Source organism: Lampetra fluviatilis, chromosome 35, assembly GCF_964198595.1.
Source record: "Lampetra fluviatilis chromosome 35, kcLamFluv1.1, whole genome shotgun sequence".
Taxonomy (NCBI): Eukaryota; Metazoa; Chordata; class Hyperoartia; order Petromyzontiformes; family Petromyzontidae; genus Lampetra; species Lampetra fluviatilis.
The window spans coordinates 8,203,362-8,225,294 of NC_136309.1; the positions used below are offsets into that span (position 1 = coordinate 8,203,362).

A 21,933-nucleotide genomic window follows, 5' to 3' on the forward strand; every position below is an offset into this window, starting at 1 on the left:
TTGGCAATCACAGAGGTCAGACGTTTCTTGTAGTTGGCCACCAGGTTTGCACACATCTCAAGAGGGATTTTGTCCCACTCCTATTTGCAGATCTTCTCCAAGTCATTAAGGTTTCGAGGCTGACGTTTGGCTACTCGAATCTTCAGCTCCCTCCACAGACTTTCTATGGGATTAAGGTCTGGAGACTGGCTAGGCCACTCCAGGACCTTAATGTGCTTCTTCTTGAGCCACTCCTTTGTTGCCTTGGCCGTGTGTTTTTGGTCATTGTCATACTGGAATACCCATCCACGACCCATTTACAATGCCCTGGCTGAGGGAAGGAGGTTCTCACCCAAGATTTGACGGTACATGGCCCCGTCCATCGTCCCTTTGATGCAGTGAAGTTGTCCTGTCCCCTTAGCAGAAAAAGACCCCCAAAGCATGTTTCCACCTCCATGTTTGACGGTGGGGATGGTGTTCTTGGGGTCATAGGCAGCATTCCTCCTCCTCCAAACACGGCGAGTCGAGTTGATGTCAAAGAGCTCCATTTTGGTCTCATCTGACCACAACACTTTCACCCAGTTTTCCTCTGAATCATTCAGGTGTTCATTGGCAAACTTCAGATGGGCATGTATATGTGCTTTCTTGAGCAGGGGTACCTTGCGGGCGCTGCAGGATTTCAGTCCTTCACGGCGTAGTGTGTTACCAACTGTTTTCTTGGTGACTATGGTCCCAGCTGCCTTGAGATCATTGACAAGATCCTCCCGTGTAGTTCTGGGATGATTCCTCACCGTTCTCATGATCATTGCAACTCCACGAGGTGAGATCTTGCATGGAGCCCCTGGCCGAGGGAGATTGACAGTTCTTTTGTGTTTCTTCCATTTGCGAATAATCGCACCAACTGTTGTCACCTTCTCACCAAGCTGCTTGGCGATGGACTTGTAGCCCATTCCAGCCTTGTGTAGGTCTACAATCTTGTCGCTGACATCCTTGGAGAGCCTTTTGGTCTTGGCCATGGTGGAGAGTTTGGAATCTGATTGATTGATTGCTTCTGTGAACATATGTCTTTTATACAGGTAGCAAGCTGAGATTAGGAGCACTCCCTTTAAGAGTGTGCTCTTAATCTCAGCTCGTTACCTGTATAAAAGACACCTGGGAGCCAGAAACCTTTCTGATTGAGAGGGGGTCAAATACTTATTTCCCTCATTAAAATGCAAATCAATTTATAACATTTTTGACATGCGTTTTTCTGGATTTTTTTGTTGTTATTCTGTCTCTCACTGTTCAAATAAACCTACCATTAAAATTATAGACTGATAATTTCTTTGTCAGTGGGCAAACGTACAAAATCAGCAGGGGATAAAATACGTTTTTCCCTCACTGTAAGTGGGGAACCAGTCTGTCCACATAGCCAAAACATTTGCATTTCCACAAAGTGTTCATGAGAAAAATGATGTTGCTATGACAATAGGCGAAACGGCCTACTTGTGATGTTAGTTGATTGTTTTTTTTTTACATGGGCAGTCTGCACTTACTCTCGTATTATTAGGAAGCCGCTGGAGCTATGCACTTTTAAATCTAGATTGATAACTACATTCTTTAGAACTGATTTTTGTGTTTAGTTTGTTGTCCTTCCCGATACCTCCAATTAGCACAGCTGGCTGCGTACAGTGTGAAAGAAGTTCAACATACATACATACGTTTTGTTGAAATGATAAATTGTTGAGATATACATATTCGTGGATACGTACGTTGTGTTGCGTCTTCTTACAGGGGCTGAGCATTCTATCGGCTGTGGATGATATTCAAGTGCTCATGGATGATCATATCATCAAGACACAGACCATGCGAGGGTCCCCCTTCATAAAAGCAATCGAGACGGAGTGTAAGGTACGCATGCCGCCGACTTGGCCTCTGCTTAAAAATTTGAGTGAAAAGTACGGGGATGTTCCGAATGTTTGATTTGTCTGTGAATTTTGGCTCCTTTTCGGGTATTTATGTTCAACCGAATCAAGGCCGTGTAAAGAAAACTTAAGCGGAATATTTTGAACACTGGAATGCTATAGTAACGTGGCAGCAGCAGCTCTCTCCATGAGCACAGCGTACGGGAGGGAAGCCGAAAGAGATGAGACAGAGACGGACAGTAAGAGACGAAGAAAGAGACAATGACGGGACACACAGAGACAGGAAAATAGAGAAAGAAAAAAGAGCGATGGAGATAGAGGGTAATGGAGAGACACACTGAGGAGGGGATAGAAATAGATAGTGACAAAGACAATGAGACAAAGAGAGAGCAGATAGACCCACAAAGGGAGAGGCAGATGGATAAAGAAAGACAGAGAGAACAAGACAGAGACAGACAAGGAGACAGAGACACGCAGAAAGACGGACGGTGTCATTCCCGCATATCCATCGGGTTTGTCCGCTTTCCCCCTACCTTTCAAAAATATTCAGGAGAAGGAATTGCCCACACTTCCTAAACTGGAACATTTTGAAAGATTCTGGAGCCTCAGTGACGCTTGCCTTAGGTAAATAACTTAGTTCATATTGTTGTCGTCATATTTCCAACCATGAAATCTAGTGGCAGTGGCGCACGTGTCGGTGGCAGTTTGATTAAACCGTGCCTCGCGTTGCATGCCGATCTGAACAGCATTGGGAGGAGAAGCTGGTGCTCATGCAGAGCATCCTGGACAACTGGCTCAAGTGCCAGGCCACGTGGCTCTACCTGGAGCCCATCTTCAGCTCCGAGGACATCATCGCTCAGATGCCAGAAGAGGGACGGAAGTTTGGCATCGTCGACGCCAACTGGCGGGACATCATGACTAGCGCCGTGAGACTTTCCCCTGGGACGTCGGTCTTGTATTGTTAACAGTAATAATATAATTTCATTTCGTAGAGCCTCATTCATGCAAATGCATCCCATAATGCCACGCATCAATTAGCCTGTCCCTCTCACTGATGATACAAAAACAAAACCCACTACTTAGAAAATCCAAAATGAATAACGAGAAAAAAATACACATAAGAAAATTATCATCACAGAGAAAATAAATTAAAATTTAAGAAATACGTATTGTATTGTATTAACTCTAGTCCTTTACAGCAAGCAGAGTGGTGTAGTCATAGACCCGAGGCTGGGAATGAAAACAACAAGAAAATAAATTTTTTCCCGAATTCAGTAAAAAAAACAATATGTCAAGAGCCTCAATGCACTTGTTGAATACGAGAGACGGTGTGTCCTTAATAAATGACGTCAAGAAGCAGCAGTCCTTAAAGAGCCGCACGCTCCCGAGCCGCAGGTTGAGTTGCATGGCCACTGCATGGTCACTCACCACTGCTTAAATGAGTACTGAGGTGGTGACATTTTCTCATTCCTACAGTGCAGTGTTTTTCACAAATTTTTAGAGGTGGTGCCACTTTCGCCGATAAGACATCATTAATGAGGGCCGCCAGACATTTTAAACCATTGGGGTTTGATGGCGCGATGGGGTGTTTTCACATTTGTGTTTTGTTGGGGGTTGCACAAAAAGCCACCAGGGGCTGCCAGTGGCCCGCGGGCCTTGCAATGAAGAACACTGCTATAGTGGGCGCGAGTCCATGCATATGTAAAGGAGTTGCAGACAAAGCAGGTGCTGGAAGGTGTCGTTTATCAAAGGCAAAAAACACACCATGTGCACGTAGGGAGCTTGTTACAGAAGACTACCCGAGATACCCATCCCTGGGCCTTTCAAACTCTTTTTCCCGACCTTCTCGAATGTTCCAGGACTCTCATCCCATATTTCCTCTCTATCATTATTAATGGGGCGTGTTTCTCCATTTCGAATTGGCTGTCCAATCAGGTTCAAACGTCTCGTTTCTTAGCCAATCAGGCAAGCGCTCGTCGAGTAGCCAATCAGCTCAGACCAAGTATATATGTACCTCCGATTAGCACGATTGGCCACGTACGGTGCAGAATAAGTTCAACATATATGCATGCATTCAGTGCGACATTATTGTGACCCACAGTTGAAGGACACTGGCGTCCTTGTGGCTACCAGTCAGCCCAGGATGCTCGAACGCCTCCAGGAGTCCAACGTTCTGCTGGAGGACATCCAGAAGGGCCTCAACAGCTACCTGGAGAAGAAACGCCTCTTCTTCCCAAGGTAAACGTAGTAAATAATGTGGGGTGGTCGGGTAGCTCAGGGGTCACAGCTAAGAGCTGGCACCATTGAGAACTTGGGTTTGAATCGAGGCTAACCAACTTATGATGAAACCAATTTCTCAACTGCAACGATGTAATTTTCTCAGCGGAGTCACCAATAACTACATGAACATGTTGTATGTGTCGGGTTATGAAATTTTGATGAAAATAATAAAAATTAATAATTTTCCGAAAAATGCGCAAATCGCATTAATTATTATAGTGTGTGTATTAACATGCATAAATTATGATAATGTGTGTAATTATATGCATAAATTATGATAATCGCTGAGATAATCGTAGTAATTTATGCGGATGCTTGCGATGATGTTAATGTGAGCAGTTGTGATAATTAGGCTTAGCTTCGTTTATCCAGAGTTATATCAATCAGGATAACACGATTATCATTGATTAAACATTTACTGATTATCTTAGTGTGTTTATATTATTTTAGGTCTCCAGTTTCAGATCTCATCACAGGCAACAGCTCTTATGAATAAGATAGTTTTGCATGGACTTGGAAAGAAGCACTCGAACAGTTGGTATTAAGCAATTTTAATTCTAAACAAGCACATGACACTCTCTTATGCGAAAGCAGGTATACGTCAATAAATTCATGGGCAAGATTATGCAATTAACGAAAATGAATGACTAAAAATACTTCTTCATGTAACTCGACGGCAGCAACTGCTTTGCACGATCAGTTGATATTGAACGCACCACCTCGAAATGGCAACCCTTTCTGAAACGCAATGACAATTTTCTTATTCGTGTGCGTGCTGTGTGTGCCAGAAGTTCTCTGGGTTGGGCGTGGCCGCTGCTGCTCCCTCGCTCAGCGTGTCGCTCGGCTTGTGCGCTCTCTCCCTCTCTCTCTACCGCTGGATGACGAGTTGGCACGACGCTCGGTGACGCCCGGTGACGTCCGAGTCGTGCTACTCTTGCGCTCTCTCTCCCTCTGCTTGATGACGAGTTGGCACGACGCTCGGTGACGCCCGGTGACGTCCGAGTCGTGCTGCTCTTGCGCTCTCTCTCTCTCCACAGCCGTTTGACCAGGCTTTCTCCACTGCTTCGCGCTCTCTGCTTTGCACGCTTGGTCGACGCTTGGCGATCTCCGCCTTTCCTGCGGGTTGTTCGCTGGTCGTCACTCTGACGAGGAGCGATGCTTCGTTCGTGGCAGGGTGGACGTTGGCGTCTTTGTTGGCTTCACTCGCAGCTCGGCGACTCAGGGTAGCGATTCTTCTCAGGTGGTGCAGACCTCGGCTTGTAGCGGCACGTCGCTAACCCGCGAACCTCGTCATTCTGGATGACAAAAACTTCTTGACGATCTGTGGTGGAGTCGAAGCCCTGGCGACGAGATGGGGCTCAGAGCCCTGGCGATCTGTGGTGGGGGCCAGGTCCCCTGACGATCTGAGTTGAATGGATTTTTCCCCGGCTTATATTTGGAAAATCCACTCAATCTTCCCGAGTTGTTTGAAGGCTGTCATATATCTTTCTGTGGGTTGAACACATCTGCGTCCGTGTGTTTCGTGTGTTTATTAGTGAAGACACAGCTGTGTAACCCTTCTGGGAGGAGGGGTGTGGAATATTATTTGCTTGCGTGTGCAAATCTTGCTGTTTGTGCTCAAAACGTGATCACCCTCTTCTCTCTTTTGCGAGAGAAAAACAAACTAAAACAGAGCGAGAATAAGCAGACATCCCCGCGTCCCCTCCTCGCGACCTTCCTAACCCTCCAAGTATTCATGGGCCATCTGTTTGTGCTGCGGGGAGACAAAGGCGGCCGTGTTTAACTCCAGCGTGAGCACCCTCTCGTCTCTCCGCGTCTCTTGCGAGAGAAAACAAACCATGTCAGCACGAACCCCCCCCCTTTGCGACCTCTCTGCTCCCTTCTTGCCCGCCCCGCGCGGGTCATTCCGAGGCCAGACCCCGCTGGAAGACAAGGGTGGCTGAGGAGATGTTTGTAATACATTAATGTGGTCCTGTGTGTTACATTTATTCTTGAATTATATATTGTGAGTTCCTTCGGTCTTAGTATCGTGGTTATCATTCGTCTATGTTTAATGAATTTCGTAATGATCCTCTTCACATTATTATTTTGGGCTTCGCCAAGTTTAGTTCTGCAGAGATTGGTGTTTTTATTCTGAGTTATTTTTTTTAATGTCCTGAGGTTAAATGTACTATGCACTTAAGCTTTCTGGAATTCGTACTCTTTAGATTTTCGGAAGGTCGTGTAGATAGGAAACATATACTTCTAAATAATATGTATGCGGTGAATATAAGGGGATTACTAATAAAAAATTATTGTTTGTTGGTTAATTATCTATGTTAAGTTTCTACTTTTCGGTAAGGAAAACGTTAAGAAAACGCGAGTTTCAACCGTTGTTTGCTCTGCACCTTATCTGTACATCTCCAGATGTCTTTGGGAGGTTAGTCCATACATCTTTGTCCATCTGGATGTCTATGACCTCTCTGTCACCGACTTCTTACCAGTTTAATGGCCGTTTCACAGATTCCTGGTGTGTTTGTAGTGGGTTGTTTTCATTATTTAATTAAAATGTATATATAGATATAATAAAAAGAGAAATCTTTTTTTTTCTTAATTATTCTTAATATTAATAACGGAAAACAGGGCATAGATCCAACAAACAATACATTTTGGTCTTTTTCGCTTAATTTTGCAACTTCCAGCTGTGAGACTTTGAAATTGCTGTTTGATTACCATGTGATGAACATGCCTTGCAGGCTGTTCAAAGTTGCCCCCCCCCCTCGTGCGGATATCACTTGACAAATTAACGTTGCAAGTTCTGAATTTGAAGCACTTTCTAAGCCATCGATGAGTCACTGTGTAGTTGTGTGAGAAGAACATTGTGTCTTGTGCAAACTTTCTCCTGAAGCCCTCTCGTGGCAAGCAGACCGCGACATTGGCATTTGTCTCCTGAACATATTGCCATGTGCTAGAGTAGAATTGTCCCTTGCATGCAACATCGACAGTGGTTGGTGCAGTGTTGTCAACTCTTGTGACGTGCCATCTGTGTAACGCTCATCTAGGTTCTTCTTCTTGTCCAACGATGAGCTTCTTGAGATCTTGTCCGAGACAAAGGATCCCATGCGAGTGCAGCCGCACCTCAAGAAGTGCTTTGAGGGCATCGCGAAGCTGGAGTTCACCGAAGACATGGAGATCACGGGCATGATCAGCTCCGAACGCGAGACCGTGCCCTTCAACAAGAAGATATATCCGGCCAAAGCTAAGGTATGCAGTCCTTCTGCCTGCATTTTTTTTACTTAAAACTTTCGTGACTGCAGGAATTCATATTCTTTGGTTCTTTCGGTAAAGTCACGTAGATATAAAATAAAATTAAAATAAAATAAAAAAAACCCTCGACGTTCTCGATCGCAATGCAAGCGGTCTTCATCAGGGGGAGAGAAGAAAATAAAATAAAAAAATATGGAGAGCTAAATCAAAGGTGACCCGGAGAATAATCCACATGACCAAAGGGAGAATATGCAAACTACAAATAGACAGGCGTCAGTGTCGGAATCGAACACATGACCTCCTAAGTTTGGTAGTTTATGCTGTGATAATCTGGGGGTGAACTACCCAAGCTGATTTTCGGTGCGGGGAACTTACCGTTTAACTTTAGATTTTACCTTGAATCATGTTTTCATTCCTCAAGTGATTGAGTTGTGTTTTTGTTCTGATTGCTTTGTGCTATTGCTGTTCTTGTGCATAGTTTTGTTTATTACTACTTTTGTCATGTTGGTGACCCAGGTCACTCTTGTTAATGGGACTCCTCCTGGTCCCTTTGGGTTTCTTAGCTGGTTGAACAAATACACATGGACTTGTCTCGGTGGCTGCATTGGTTTGCCGCTGTCACCGATGTCACTCTCTGATTTTGGACGTGACAGGGGATGGTGGAAAAGTGGCTGCTCCAGGTGGAAACCATCATGCTGAGCAGCATCAGGAGCGTCATCAAGGAGGCTGTGAATGCCTACAATCAGGTTGGACATGATGCATCGCTCCGTTACACTTCATGATTAATTTATGGTCCTTAGGCCACATTCTGTCGAGATCAAATAAAATCGGAGTGCATTTGGCATTGGCGCCATTATTATAGCGAAATGCTATAACACAAGGTCGTTTTATGTAACAGGCACAGACCGCAGTTTGTTTCTCGGTCAGGGGTGATGTTGCTATGAATAATTCCAATTGATTCTTTTGTGGGTACATTTTCAAATGTGGACTATGGTGCCGACACACATTGGCCTACTCTTTTCGAATGGCGTAATGCGATCTTCAACGTCCACTGTGAATCATCCGGTGTGTATGTTATGGCTAATACGCGCACGGTATTAAGCAGAGCTGCATTCCCGATCTGACCCATGGCCCTCTGCATCAAGTGGCGAACGTGCTACCGCTGGGCCACATCACTGCCCAATATCTATACGTGATTTTTCAGCGCAATAAAATTGGCTGCGTGCATTTGCATTTTTTGTCACTTGCCGGTGGTTGTGCATGCATGTGTCGAGTTCGTTGGGGGGGGGGGGGGACGCGCGTGGTTGAGATTGAGCATGGGGGTCACGAATAGGACAAGGGACCACATCCCACAGAAATAATGAGCGAGGGGAGCTGGCAAGGGAGGTGGGTAAAAGGAGTATGGGGATTGGGGGAAAAATCCATTGTTTGCTCAAGAGGAGAGGGTATATATGGGAAGGGCAGACAAAACAGTGAAGGGGGAGGGAGGGGGGGGGATTGGGGGGTGGGGGGGGGCCTAGAAGAACAGGCTGGTTGTGAACAATCGTGTCCGTGCCCTACAAGTGTTACTGTTGCTGGAACGATAAAGTTCCCCCTTAGGGCCACTCATGTATGGATGTGCTTCCTCGGTCGTTTGGAGGTATTACACCGAAATAATAAAGGGAGGTGAGGCTTTTTATGCATACTTTAATCAGGTCACTGGCAAAGCAATTGAGTTAATGGAACAAAAGCTGATAAGTGCACAATGAAGTATGGAGAGGTGTACACTTAGCATTACGCTTAGCATATGTGCGATAAACAAAGGGACACGTGGATCAGGGAACAAGCACAAATCCTTGACATTGAATTCACAATGAAGGAAAGTAAATGGGCTTGGGCAGGATGCGATTGCTAAATGGGATGATGGCCGATGGATGAGACTGGTAACGGAGTGGCGGCCACATGAGAGAAAGCCATCCCTCACCCTGGACTGTGAGGGATTGCGACGGAGTGGGAAGCCTTCATCCAGCAGTGGATAGACAATGGCTGATGGTGACGCACCCCTGTAAACTAGCACTGTGTAGGGGAGAGTTAGTGGATCGCGCACAGATATTGCGAAACTTTCTTCCCGTGGGCGCCATATAGGAGCCATACCCTGGCTCGCTAGAAGGCGGTACATTACAAATGTGGTCTTCTCTCTGTATGGGATAGTGTTTCCCCCTCACTTGCATGGTTTTCTCTGGGTGCTCCGGTTTCCTCCTTCATATAAATGCTTATTAATTGGTTGATAACATCTTTATGAACAGAGGACCGCAGAACTTTGGCAATTGTTGGCGTGGGCTCACCGCGTGGCTGCCTTCTTGCTTGGCTGTGGTTGCCCGTGCTTCCGAGTCGTCTCTTTTTGAGAGTGAAGCGAATTCTGTTTGGCGGCGCGTTACACGTAAACATCATTACTATGACAATATATTACAGTTCAATGTGCCTGTGCCTGCAGGTGCCACGGAGGAAGTGGGTGCTGGACTGGCCTGGGCAGGTGGTGATCTGCAGCTCGACCATCTACTGGACCAGCGAGGTGTCTGAAGCCATCAGGACGGGCACTCTCACGGTAGGATTCCTGCAGAGCACACGACTTCTGTCCCAGTGCCACCCCAGTGTGTTCTTCAATGTGTCTCATGGCAGCAGTATCACCATCGCCATCGCAAAATAATTGTGAAATGAAAAGTCGAGCAAGGTAGACTTAATTTAAGCAACCAAAATTCGATATTTATTCACTTCGCTTTTGTATTTTTTTGTTACTTTTGTAAAGTAGTTTTTTTTTTCTCTTCTGTCCATAGGACTGTTAAAAATGCATTTGTGGTGGTAAGGATGCCAACACTACACTGACCTTTTCGTCCCTATAATTGAGTCTCTAAATGGTGGGTTTTAGCACATTCCATCAAGAGCAGTCTCTCTCTGCACCGCTTGTTACGTGGAAAGCCCTCACAAAATAAATACGGTGTACCAACGTTATTTCAGTGTATTATTGTTTATCATCATCATCATCATCGCAAGCCATGATCAATCCACTGCTGGATGAAGACCCCCCCCAGCTGTCATCCCTCACAGTTGTGCAATGGAACAATCCACCTTGCACCTGCATGCGAGCTGACCCCATGGCTATTCTATTCTTGCGAATGATGGCAGCAATATGCTCAGGAGCGAATTGCGAATGTCGAGGTCTGCTAGCAACGACGAGAGGGACTTCAGGAGAAAGTTGGTGTAGTTTTGCTGTTCCACCTCCATTGACGGAGCGCAGGCTACAGTGGTTCACTGTCATCCATAGTGTGGGTTTGCAAGGCCACAATCACACTCCTGTAGCTTGTCTTTAATGTATCACGATGTATGTCTATGGGTCTCAATGTATATGTATGGGTTTCTATGTGTCTCTATGGGTCTCTGTGTATCTCTGTGAGCCTTTATGCATCTCTATGTGTCTATGTGGGCTTACAATATGGCCCATAGTTTGAGTTGCATGGCCACAGTCTGTGGCTTGTGGCTTTATTTTTGTTGTAACTTGCTGACCTGCCCCTACCGGACATCTGTGTAAAAGAGCTTCATAGCTCATCAGATTCCTCCTCCAGTCTAATTTAACATTCTGATGATTCTGAATTTCTCATTCACAAAGGCGATGTGTGCATCAGCCTGAAGATGTTCTGATGCGATTGATAGGCTGTGCCAGTCTGTTTGAGCAATGGCAAAGGCAGGAGGTGCGATGTTTTGTTCTCCGAGGTAACGTTATTAGTTTAAGGCAGTGATTCTTAACCATCACTGCAGCCTTGCACCCCTTTGCTTGTCAATCGTTTAAAAAATCTGTAATGTGAAAAAAATGCATAGGGTTTGATGAAACAAAGTACTTGAACCTACGTGCCTGTGCTTAATTTGTGTTTTAGACGATTTACCGTCTAAAAGAATATCTGTCCATGTCTCGCTACCCCCAGAAAGGCACCGCACCCCCAGGGGGTTGCGTGCACCCCCGTATCAAAATATGAAAACATAAGAATAGGTTTTATCCATTCTGGAAATAAAACAGGTGTTAAGATGTTCAAACACCAAATAGAAACCTTTTTCAAGGAACCAAGTCTGCATTAATCACACGTACCTGTGGTGAACATGCAAACAAAAGGCTAACACCTATTCTTATTTTTTCATACTTTGATACTGACAAAAAGGTCCCAATTGGTAGCAGACCACCCCAAGCTATGAATGTTCTCACAGTGCATGGTCTTTGTGCTGTTCATCTTTTGGCGTTCTCTGGTCTGATACTAGGCCCTAAAGAAGGCTCTCTCCGGTGTAGGCCAATCAGTTTCAAAGACAATGCATATATTACCGGAGCGTCTCTCAACGAGGAGGCATCCAGTGAAGGATCAACTCCACAGTTAAAAGTTCACCCCTTAGGCTCACAATACACGCATGAAATCGCGTTGCTGTCCGTAAGAGCGTCTCGGATGCACCGTAGAGATTGCATGTCATTGATTCGCAGGATCCCCTGCAGCCACCAGAGGTGCTAATATTCGCCACAGTGTTTAATTTAAAAAAAGATATATATACCCTTGAATCGAAACGTGAACCCTGAATCGTACCAATGTGTCGAACTGTAAGGGTAGCAAATAGTCACGTGACTATTAATTAAGTTATTTACTCTTGTACAATATCTCATTTTTGCCATAACTTTCTGATTAGGATTTGCACGCTTGCTCAATTTATGTTTTTGCAGAATGTTGCTATTCATATATAATCAGAAAAATATCATTGAAATAACCTAAAGCCAAACTTTTAATATAAACAGCTTGGCAATATCGTAATACTGAGCTTCATTAATTTTACCTTACTCATGATCAATGCAATATAAGGGATTTAATTTAAGTGCTCTGTGATCTTATTAAAGGAATTATACCAACATAGACTGATGATAATTACTTAAGTGGCTCATAGCCCTTTTGAAATGCATTAGCGCATTGATGTAATATTTGTGCTTTGACATCAAAGCACTCATAAATAAAGGACTATACAACGATCTTCATGCTAATCCAATGAACATATTACGTATAAATCTGATTAAGGTTTCTTTGGTCTTATATGGAAATAAAGCAGGGCCATGATCCAGCACACACGGCCAAACATTTCAGACAATTTTCTGGGTTGATAGCTGGCAGTCTCCTGACCTTCATTCTCAATCATTGAGACCAGAGTTTCTTAACGCACCAACATGTGCCACTTCTCTCTGAAGTCACCAAATGGCCCTCGTTCGAATACAAATTACCGTTTGTGTGATCATGCCCGACGATTGTGTAAGCATGTTCAACGTGCGCATATGCGCAAGCTCGATATGATCCGAATGTAAGTCAGCTGTCTCCACATGGCATGTGCAGCGTGCACCAACTGAAGTCGTATTTGAAAGGCGATACATTGGCATCCTCGGTGAATGTACGCTCGTGGGGCATGAGAAATGGTGTTTGTCCCACCCATCATCACCATCATCATCATCATTATTATTATTAAATAAATACGTCATCCATTCATCAATCCACTGCTGGATGAAGGCCTCCCCACTGGTATTATAGTAATCGATACAATCAAAGACAATCAAGTGTAGTGTGCCATGTGCCTCTTTACTCAACTGCTCATTCATCTTTGTGAGCAGGTCTAAGCCAGTGATGGAAATTCCTTTGATGGAATTGTAGTAGAGGGATCATTATTTCCTAATGGCAACCACTGCTGGCATATGACAAAGCGGTACTTATTTAATCAACTTTGGCGGGATGATGATGGACTGAACGGACCCCATCGATCCCGTGAATATATATTCTTTGGGTCTTTCGGTAAAGCCACGTAGATAGAAAAATAATACAAATATCACGACGTTTCGATCGCAACGCAAGCAATCATCATCAGGTGGGAAAAAAAACATGCAAAGAGCCCTATCCATAATACGCGAAAGTCTGTGCGTAAAAACTCACAAAGAGCCCCAACCGTAACCCCGACCAGCTAGCCACGAGTACTCGTTCTGTAACAACCGATCACCAGCCAATCGGACACGAGTACTAGTCCGATCCCTAACCGTCACCAGCCAATCAGACACCCCTATATTTTCACCTGATGACGATTGCTTGCATTGCGATTGAAACGTCGTGATATTTGTATTTTTGTTTTTCTATCTACGTGGCTTTACCTAAAGATCCAAAGAGTATGAATTCCTGCAGTCACGAAAGCTTTAAACCGATGAATATAGTTAACTACCTCGCCTGGTGTACAGGAGGTCGTGGGTTCGATCCTGACCCTGACGCCGGTATATTTCTGAGTTTGCATGTTCGCCCAGCGGTCGCGTGGATTTTTCTCCAGGTCCTCGGCTTCTTTCCTCCACATTAGAAATGCCATACTGTTCACTGACAGGTGATGATAAGCCACTTCGTGGAGCCATCATTTGTGGCTAAGTTGCTGCTGAAAAAAAAACGAACGACGTAGCTCGGCGGGCCTTACCTTGTAAAATAAATAAGACTGTGGTCTCAGTTTTGAGTTCAAAATAGTCGTCGGATGGTTTTGACGGCGAGCGCGAGCGCTACCGCGGTTACAGCGGGCAATGCACGCGTGCGTGCGGTCGGTGTGTGAGTGGTGCAGGCGTACCTCGGGAAGAGCAACGAGCAGATCAATGAGATTGTGGAGCTGGTGAGAGGAAAGCTGTCCGGCGGGGCTCGCTCCACTCTGGGGGCTCTCACTGTCATCGATGTTCATGGTATGCACGTGCGTTGAACTTCTTTCGCACCGCACGTAGCCAACCGTGCCAATTGGATGTGCGGGGGAAAGGACAACACAGACTAAACACAAACCATGTGTACCTCAACCCCAGTAATAGAGGTACAGGTGCAGCCCTGCAAATACTTCCTGACTACGCTGCTGATGGAAGGCCCTCCACTAGAGGGAGCTCAAGGGAAACTACCTCTGGAGTTTTGTCCCGAACGTCTTAGAAGAAGTGGAAGTACCCACACTTTACCCCACCACACGCCACCTGCCGATAGACTCCCTGTTGAGTGGCACTCAAGCCTGTTGTTACCTGTCAAGGGCAGTGCTTCATTCATTTGCTTATGATCTTTTGCTTATGAATGTACATTTTTTAGGAGAGGTCTTCCTTTCATCATTTCACCCCTTATTTGAATATTGCATGGGGATTTGGAAAGGTTACCAAAAAAACAGCATTTACCATTACCCAATGATTATCCTGAATCTTTTATATTCACGGGACAAGAGACTAACAGGTCTGTAGTTCATCAGGTCAGCTTTAATCTTCCCAAATATGGAATTGATTGAGGCATCGTTCCATGATTTCCGTATACATTACGGTTGCTTTTGTTGTGCCGCTCATTTAATGTAGTTAAATTGAGCGTCAGGGACACTCCGGCAGTGCGATTGTTAGCACGCTGGACTTGTAATTATGTGTTCGCCGATTCCATTCTATCTGCCGGCGTGGCAGTTGAAACAACGATGCAAGTTTCTTAAACTCCCACTAGCTATGTCCACCCAACAGTTTAAATGGGTAGACAACAGTCAGTCGTTCAGCAGGTTGTGTGTACTGGGGAGCAGTAGTGCAGCGTTTAGCACGTTGCGCTACGAACCCGACGACCCGCTCATGGTCAACACCAGTGACGATTATCTGAACTGGTTATGGGCCTCCCCTAGGATGACTCAACCTCAAATGAGTGCCTGGTGCGGTGTGTAAACATTGCCACTTGGGAGACAAAGGCGGCAGGGCATGGTGTTCGCTAATGGCACTTGCCCCAACAGTCTGTTCAGGCTATACGGGGGATCTTTGTATTTGTACTGCTCCCACCTCTTCCAAGTCATTTGGCCAACTTGGAAGAGTAGGCCAAATACCCTCTCTCCAGAGGGGTTATCTCGAGAGCTCCGTTTTAGTCGAGGCCCTTTTATCCAAGGAGTGGAGTTGAACAAGCAGTTTCTGGGCTGCACCTTTAGCTTTTTTTGCGATCCGGAGTCTTTACCGCGTACCGCATTTCCCCCCCCCCCCGCGCTCGTGAACATCCGGACGCCGCGCCGTGCGAAGCGCGCGACGTCGTGGCCAAGCTGGCGGAGATCGGCATCGCGAGCACCGACGACTTCCAGTGGCTGTCGCAGCTGCGCTACTACTGGGAGCAGGACGACGTGATGGTGCGCATGATCACCACCGAGCTCAAGTACGGCTACGAGTACCTGGGCAACTCCCCCCGCCTCGTCATCACGCCGCTCACCGACCGCTGCTACAGGCATGTGACGGTCTTTGCTCGGGAGCGCGCATCATGAAATAGTGAGAATGGATTTTTTTTTGTTGCAATCGACGGGATTCGCGCGTCGGCACGTGCCCGGTGGATGGCGGTGAAGCGCAATCGACTTGCAAAACATCAATAATTGATTTTCTGTGAAATCCTTGCTAATCATGGATATGTGCTTTCTGTGTTCACTTCCCTTTGTCAGATAGTAGACATTGATTATAAAAAAAATGGGCGTCTACTTATCATTTACTTATGTATTGATAATGCGTCTTGCACAAGTGTAAAATACATCCATAAGCAGCAATGAAATTGAGTGGCACATAGGTAACAGACATTGCCAAACGATCGTGAGGCATATTTTCCAACCAAGTCCATGAACAATGACTGCTTCGTGACTGAAATTATACCAAGTAGGTACAATTGCAAAATAGAGTCTAAATGGATCGCCCCGTTGCTCTGAAGATTGGGGGTCATCGCTTGGAAAGTTATCGCCAGATAAATGTGTCCGCACGAGGCGTTGGGAAAGAGAGTGGTGGTGAAGTGCTCTTAGCCTCATTGGAATTCAGCTCAGCTGCTGTCCATCCGAAGTTCATTGTCTGTAAGCTGCGGGATATTCTGCAATTTTTTTGTTATCAAACAGAACCCTCATGGGAGCTCTCAAGCTGAACCTGGGAGGTGCTCCGGAAGGGCCAGCAGGGACCGGGAAAACAGAAACAACCAAGGACTTGGCCAAAGCGCTCGCAAAGCAGGTAGACTGGCGATGGTGATTTACACGGGAATGGTGAACACTACTGCTTTACTCTCTGGTACTTTCGGTAAAGTCACGTAGGTATCATAATCAACGATTTTTGGGTTTAGATCGCGTTATTTATAAATGTGTCGTAACCCTCCACCACCCGACACGGCCAATCAGTAAAAAAGTGTCACGTTGACAAAAGACAAATAGTTCACTGCTTTAGCCCACCGGTGTGTTGAAGCATGAAACCACAACGTTTACAATTTGAGTACGACGTTTCGCTGGTAATTGCATCCAGCATCATTCTGGCGAATTGCCCGATGATGCTGGATGCAATTACCAGCGAAACGTCGTACTCAAATTGTAAATGTTGTGGTTTCATGCTTCAACACACCGGTGGGCTAAAGCAGTGAACTATTTGTCTTTTGTCAACGTGACACTTTTTTACTGATTGGCCATGTCGGGTGGTGGAGGGTTACGACACATTTATAAATAACGCGATCTAAACCTAAAAATCGTTGATTATGAACAATATTGGTCGCGAAAGCCTACGTGTTAAACTCACGTAGGTATAAAATAAAATAAAAATAAATCACGACGTTTCGATTGCAACGCAAGCAATCATCATCAGATGGGAAAACCACAGCGAGAATTTTTTTTTTGCTGAAGTGGAAGCTTCAAATCTAGATTCACTACTGCTTTGTAGCATTATTGTTTACACAAGAAAGCCTCGCTGGGTCTCGTGACTTTTTCTTCAGGGGGGTCCTCTCAAGCTTTCACGAAGGTTGCCCTGTATATTCCGATTGGGCAATTATGGCATGCTTTGATGAAGGCAGAATCCTGACATTCCTCTTGTTTTCTATTCATTAAGTTTGGACGTGATTTGTGTGCCTTGCCGAAATCTGCTCAGCACATGTTGTACATTTACAGTTGTACGTGTACGAAGGTTGAGCGACGGCCGAATGGAATACCTCTCCTATACTTTGCACTCCTGTCGTGTTTGTGTACTGTTTGTTTTTGTAACTTTATAACCCACCCCTACTGGACATCTGTGAAAAGAGCTTTATAGGTCATCGGATTCCTCCAGTATAAATGTATATTGTGATTCTGATACGGTCACAGATGGGATTATTCTCAAGCGCAGTTTTCTTGAGATGAAAGTTTCAAGTTTTGTACGTTTACTTAATGGGTGGTTTCTATGTTTATCCCCAAGTGTGTGGTGTTCAACTGCTCTGATGGCCTGGATTATCAGGCTATGGGCAAGTTCTTCAAAGGGCTAGCCCAAGCCGGAGCCTGGGCCTGCTTTGATGAATTCAACCGAATCGAGGTATTCTCACGCAGCACGCAACAGATTCGTCAATTCATGGAACATTAAAAGCACGAGCCACAGGAGTGTGATTGTGGCCATGCAACCCAAAGTAGTATGGTCGGCTACGTACGATGTGAAAGAAGTTCAACACACATCTGTACAGATGGTAAACCACTAGTCTGCACCCTGTCAACGGAAGAGGAATAGCAAAAATGCACAAACTCTCTCCTAAAGCACTCTCTTCGTTTGCTAGCACACCTCGACATTGGCATTTATCTCCTGAACATCGCCATTCGCAAGAATAGAATCGCGAGGGTGACATTCTATGCCACTTTTGGAGCTCGCATTGACTCGATTTGAGGATCAAAGTTAAAGCGTGCATTTATGAAACCTTTTACGCAACACCATCGGTGTGTGAGGAGCCTCTGCTATAATCAAGGATTCCTTTCTTGTTCAGACTGCAAGGCTTTTATCAGCATTCCACGGTTATAATTAATGTATTGAGTTACATGTTTGTTTTGCAAATTATCTTCTTAAGGCTAATAGAGGCAATGATTTGTTTAACTTTTCTCCCACTGTTATTCTATTTCAAACGTAATTTCTAAATGTCTAATTAGGTGGCCTAGTGGCTTTCTCGCTTGTTATTGATCCAAGTTTAATTACAGTAAATCTCCCACCTCTGCTTACAGCTGCACAGCAATATCTCGGGGAAATTGCCAAAGCGAACAGTCTGCATGAAGTTGAATGTGCAAAAAACCTGACTTTATCCAATTTTCAATAGTTCATATTCTTAGGTTTTTTCGGTAAAGTCACGTAGGTAAAACATCAAAATTAATAAAAATAAAATAAAGATCACGACGTTTCGGATTTTGATGTTTTACCTACGTGACTTTACCGAAAAAACCTAAGAATATGAATCCTTGCAGTCACGAAAGCTTCAAATCTAGAATTTTCAATAGTTGTTTATTGTGCACCAGCATCATCATCATCTAAATGTAGATGTATAATGTTACCTACTCAACCACAATAACTGCATCTATGCACTTGGTCATGCACATGTACAGAGTGCTGTTTTGCAGCCTCTTGCTTCTCATCTGATGCTTTGGAGAAATTGGTTGGGAGATCACATAGACATGGGTTGGTGGTGTCACAGGGACATGGGTTGGGAGATCACAGGGACATGGGCGATGAGAGATCACACACAGGTCTGTGATGTGGCGAGGAGATGGCTATTTACACTATTTTGTTTTCTCTCGGGGAGACCAATTGCAGTTGTTAACAAATTGCGCTATGAACCCGGTAACCTGAGTTCGATTGTTGGCCACGGCTAATGTGGCATCAGTGATATCTGAAGCAGTCCCTTCATCAGCCTATACTACACTGTCGTGGGGAAATATGGTCGATCATAACACCGCCGTGTGTATGAACTATGCGTGTGTATTAATAATTTTAAAACACTACACGCCGACTGTTTCACAGCGGACGTTAAAAATCCCTGCATGTCATTTGCACGAGTAGGCCATTGTACGCCGGCGTCATGGTTACAATTTAACAAAATTTACATGATTGTTTGCAAATTTCCTCAATTGGAATATATACAGTGCGTACCAATCATCGCCCCCGACTGCAAATATTTGGCAGAACCCTCTTGAAAAGGAGTCATGAGACTCATCGAGGCTTTCCTGGATGAACAAGTAAAATAATAAAAATGAACCTTCACGAACACGGCATGGGGAGGCCTTCATCGACCAGTGGATTCACAAAGGAGCTTTAAACTATTGTAATGTATTTTCACTATTAATAGAGGTCGTCTTCCTTGCAACAGAGGGAACGACTGTCCAGTGAGCTCTCAGAATAGACAGGGAATCGATGTTGTGCGGCGCTGTCCAGGTGGAGGTGCTGTCGGTGGTGGCCCAGCAGATCCTGAGCATTCAGCAGGCGATCGTGCGCAACCTCAAGCGCTTCAACTTCGAGGGCACCGAGCTGTCGCTCAACCCCACGTGCGCCGTCTTCATCACCATGAACCCGGGCTACGCCGGGCGGGCCGAGCTACCCGACAACCTGAAGGTGCTTCCGCCCCCTGTGGGCAAAGCGGTGGAAAGCAACCAAATCACGAACGGTGGCCACTGCCTGAAGAGCCCCATACGTTGCAGTGGGTAGAGGAGGGACGAGACGGTTCGGAGTTGGACCACGCTAGCCTAGCACATGTTACACCCACATACCGCTTGGCGATTGGGTATTTGGGCTGCTGCTTTACCGACCGCGATATAACACATTTCTATTTACGCAATCTAACCCAAAAAATATTTTTTGTAAGTAATGTTGGTCGCGAAAGCCTACGTGTTAAACTGATTTAAAATTAGCCTAATCAACTGGCCAAACAGCCACTACTAGCCACCCCACTGACCAGAATCCTTAGGCACGATTTGTCCACGTCGTGTTTTTGATTGATGAATCGTCATTTGAGTCTCTCAGGCTAAACGTGGGACATTGTTGAATTGTTTTTCACCATCAGGTGCTGTTTCGTACCGTGGCCATGATGGTGCCGGACTATGCCCTGATTGGAGAGATCTCCCTTTACTCCATGGGATTCATCGACTCTCGCAGGTACATATCTGTCAAGCGCATTTTTAATTTGTTTCCAAGTAGGCGAGACTACCATGAGCCCCACCGCTACTGTCACTAAGAGCACGCGTGTATCATTGCACAATGCCAGTGGGTAAATGTAGCTTTTAATTAAATTAAATCAACTCTTGCCCTCACACACATATAAGTGGTAAATTTGTTTTATATTGGCCATTGTGAATTCTACCAACACAGATGATGAGTCATCAGCTCACTGCAATTTAAATTTATTTTCCAGTGCTAAGCTTTTTCCATGGCATTTCAAGCTGATGTTTTTTGCCGTTTCATCGATGGCATTGGCCGTGATGACCTCTCGAGCTTTGTAATTGTTTCAGTTTTTTATCTCAGCTTTAGTATTTTTATGAATTGACAATAACAATAAATTATGATGATGAGGACCTGTGTTTTATAGAGCCACCCTCATGTATGCCAGGGCATCTCAGAGTGCTTTACACGTGGTCAATGACCTGCATCACATCTCATCCCAGCACATTTGAAAGGGCACTCCCTGAATGGTAGCTGTGCACCATAAGGTGGCTCTGCTTCTGGCCTGTCAACGAGCATTAGCCCACACTCTTTGGTTCTTTCGGTAAAGTCACGTAGGTATAAAATAAAATAAATCACGACGTTTTATACCTACGTGACTTTACCGAAAGAACCAAGGAGTATGGATTCCTGCAGTCACGAAAGCTTCAAATTAAGATTGGGCATTAGCCTGTTTAACACGTAGGATTTCAGAGTGCAAATGTTGTGGCTTTGCTCTCCACCACACCGGTGTGCTGTACTAGTAAAGCCACGTTCTGTTCACGTGACATACCTTACTAATTGGCTGTGTCGGGTGGTGGCGGGTTTAACGGCACATTTTTATATATTTACGCGATCTCACCCAAAAAACCTGTATTATGGAGCATTAGCCTGTCAGTAGAGGGCGATGATTGCTGTGGTAAACTTACTTTAGTAATTTGCAAGTAATTTTTTGAATTTAGCACTCTGTATCGTTATGCACTTTTAAATGTCGATTGAGGACTCGTGTCTTGAGAACTGCTTTTGGTGTTTAGTTTGTTGTCCTTCCCCCGCACCTCCGATTCGCACGGTTGGCTACGCATGGTGTGAAAGAAGTTCAGCATACATAGATACATGAACCTGGCCTACTTTTGTGAATGACATCACAGGATCTGTTACGTGCACTGTGAAGCAGATGCCACATATTTTACAATTATTCCACCACCAGTATTAATCAGGGCGGCCGTCGGGCACAAACTGCGAACTTCTGCAACAAGCGGCGAATACGCTACCACTTTGCCACATCATTATCTACGAGTCGATTGAGATAAACATATCATGTTCAAGAGAGACCTGGCAGGAATTCAAAGTTGTATATACAGGAGCACAATTCAATCTTGATTTGAAGCTTTCGTGACTGCAGGAATCCATGCTCTTTGGTTCTTTCGGTAAAGTCACGTAGGTAGAAATAATTATAGATCACGACGTTTTGATCGCCACACAAGCAATCGCCAACAGAAAATCCCTTGCGATTATGTATGTATGTATGTCGAAATTCTTTCGCACCGTACGTCG

General features: G+C 45.0%; 1 protein-coding gene across 1 annotated transcript in view; it reads left to right on the forward strand.

Annotated features, from left to right (window-relative positions):
• DNAH3 (dynein axonemal heavy chain 3) overlaps window positions 1-21,933 on the forward strand; it is a 124,996-nt gene that overhangs the window by 38,835 nt on the left and 64,228 nt on the right. The window contains exons 21-32 of the mRNA XM_078872890.1: window positions 1,753-1,869; window positions 2,630-2,809; window positions 3,985-4,121; window positions 7,205-7,406; window positions 8,063-8,155; window positions 9,883-9,993; window positions 14,043-14,157; window positions 15,481-15,679; window positions 16,326-16,434; window positions 17,635-17,748; window positions 19,621-19,797; window positions 20,246-20,337. Coding sequence (XP_078729016.1) covers window positions 1,753-1,869; window positions 2,630-2,809; window positions 3,985-4,121; window positions 7,205-7,406; window positions 8,063-8,155; window positions 9,883-9,993; window positions 14,043-14,157; window positions 15,481-15,679; window positions 16,326-16,434; window positions 17,635-17,748; window positions 19,621-19,797; window positions 20,246-20,337 — 1,646 coding nt within the window. The remainder of the gene's footprint in view (window positions 1-1,752; window positions 1,870-2,629; window positions 2,810-3,984; window positions 4,122-7,204; window positions 7,407-8,062; window positions 8,156-9,882; window positions 9,994-14,042; window positions 14,158-15,480; window positions 15,680-16,325; window positions 16,435-17,634; window positions 17,749-19,620; window positions 19,798-20,245; window positions 20,338-21,933) is intronic.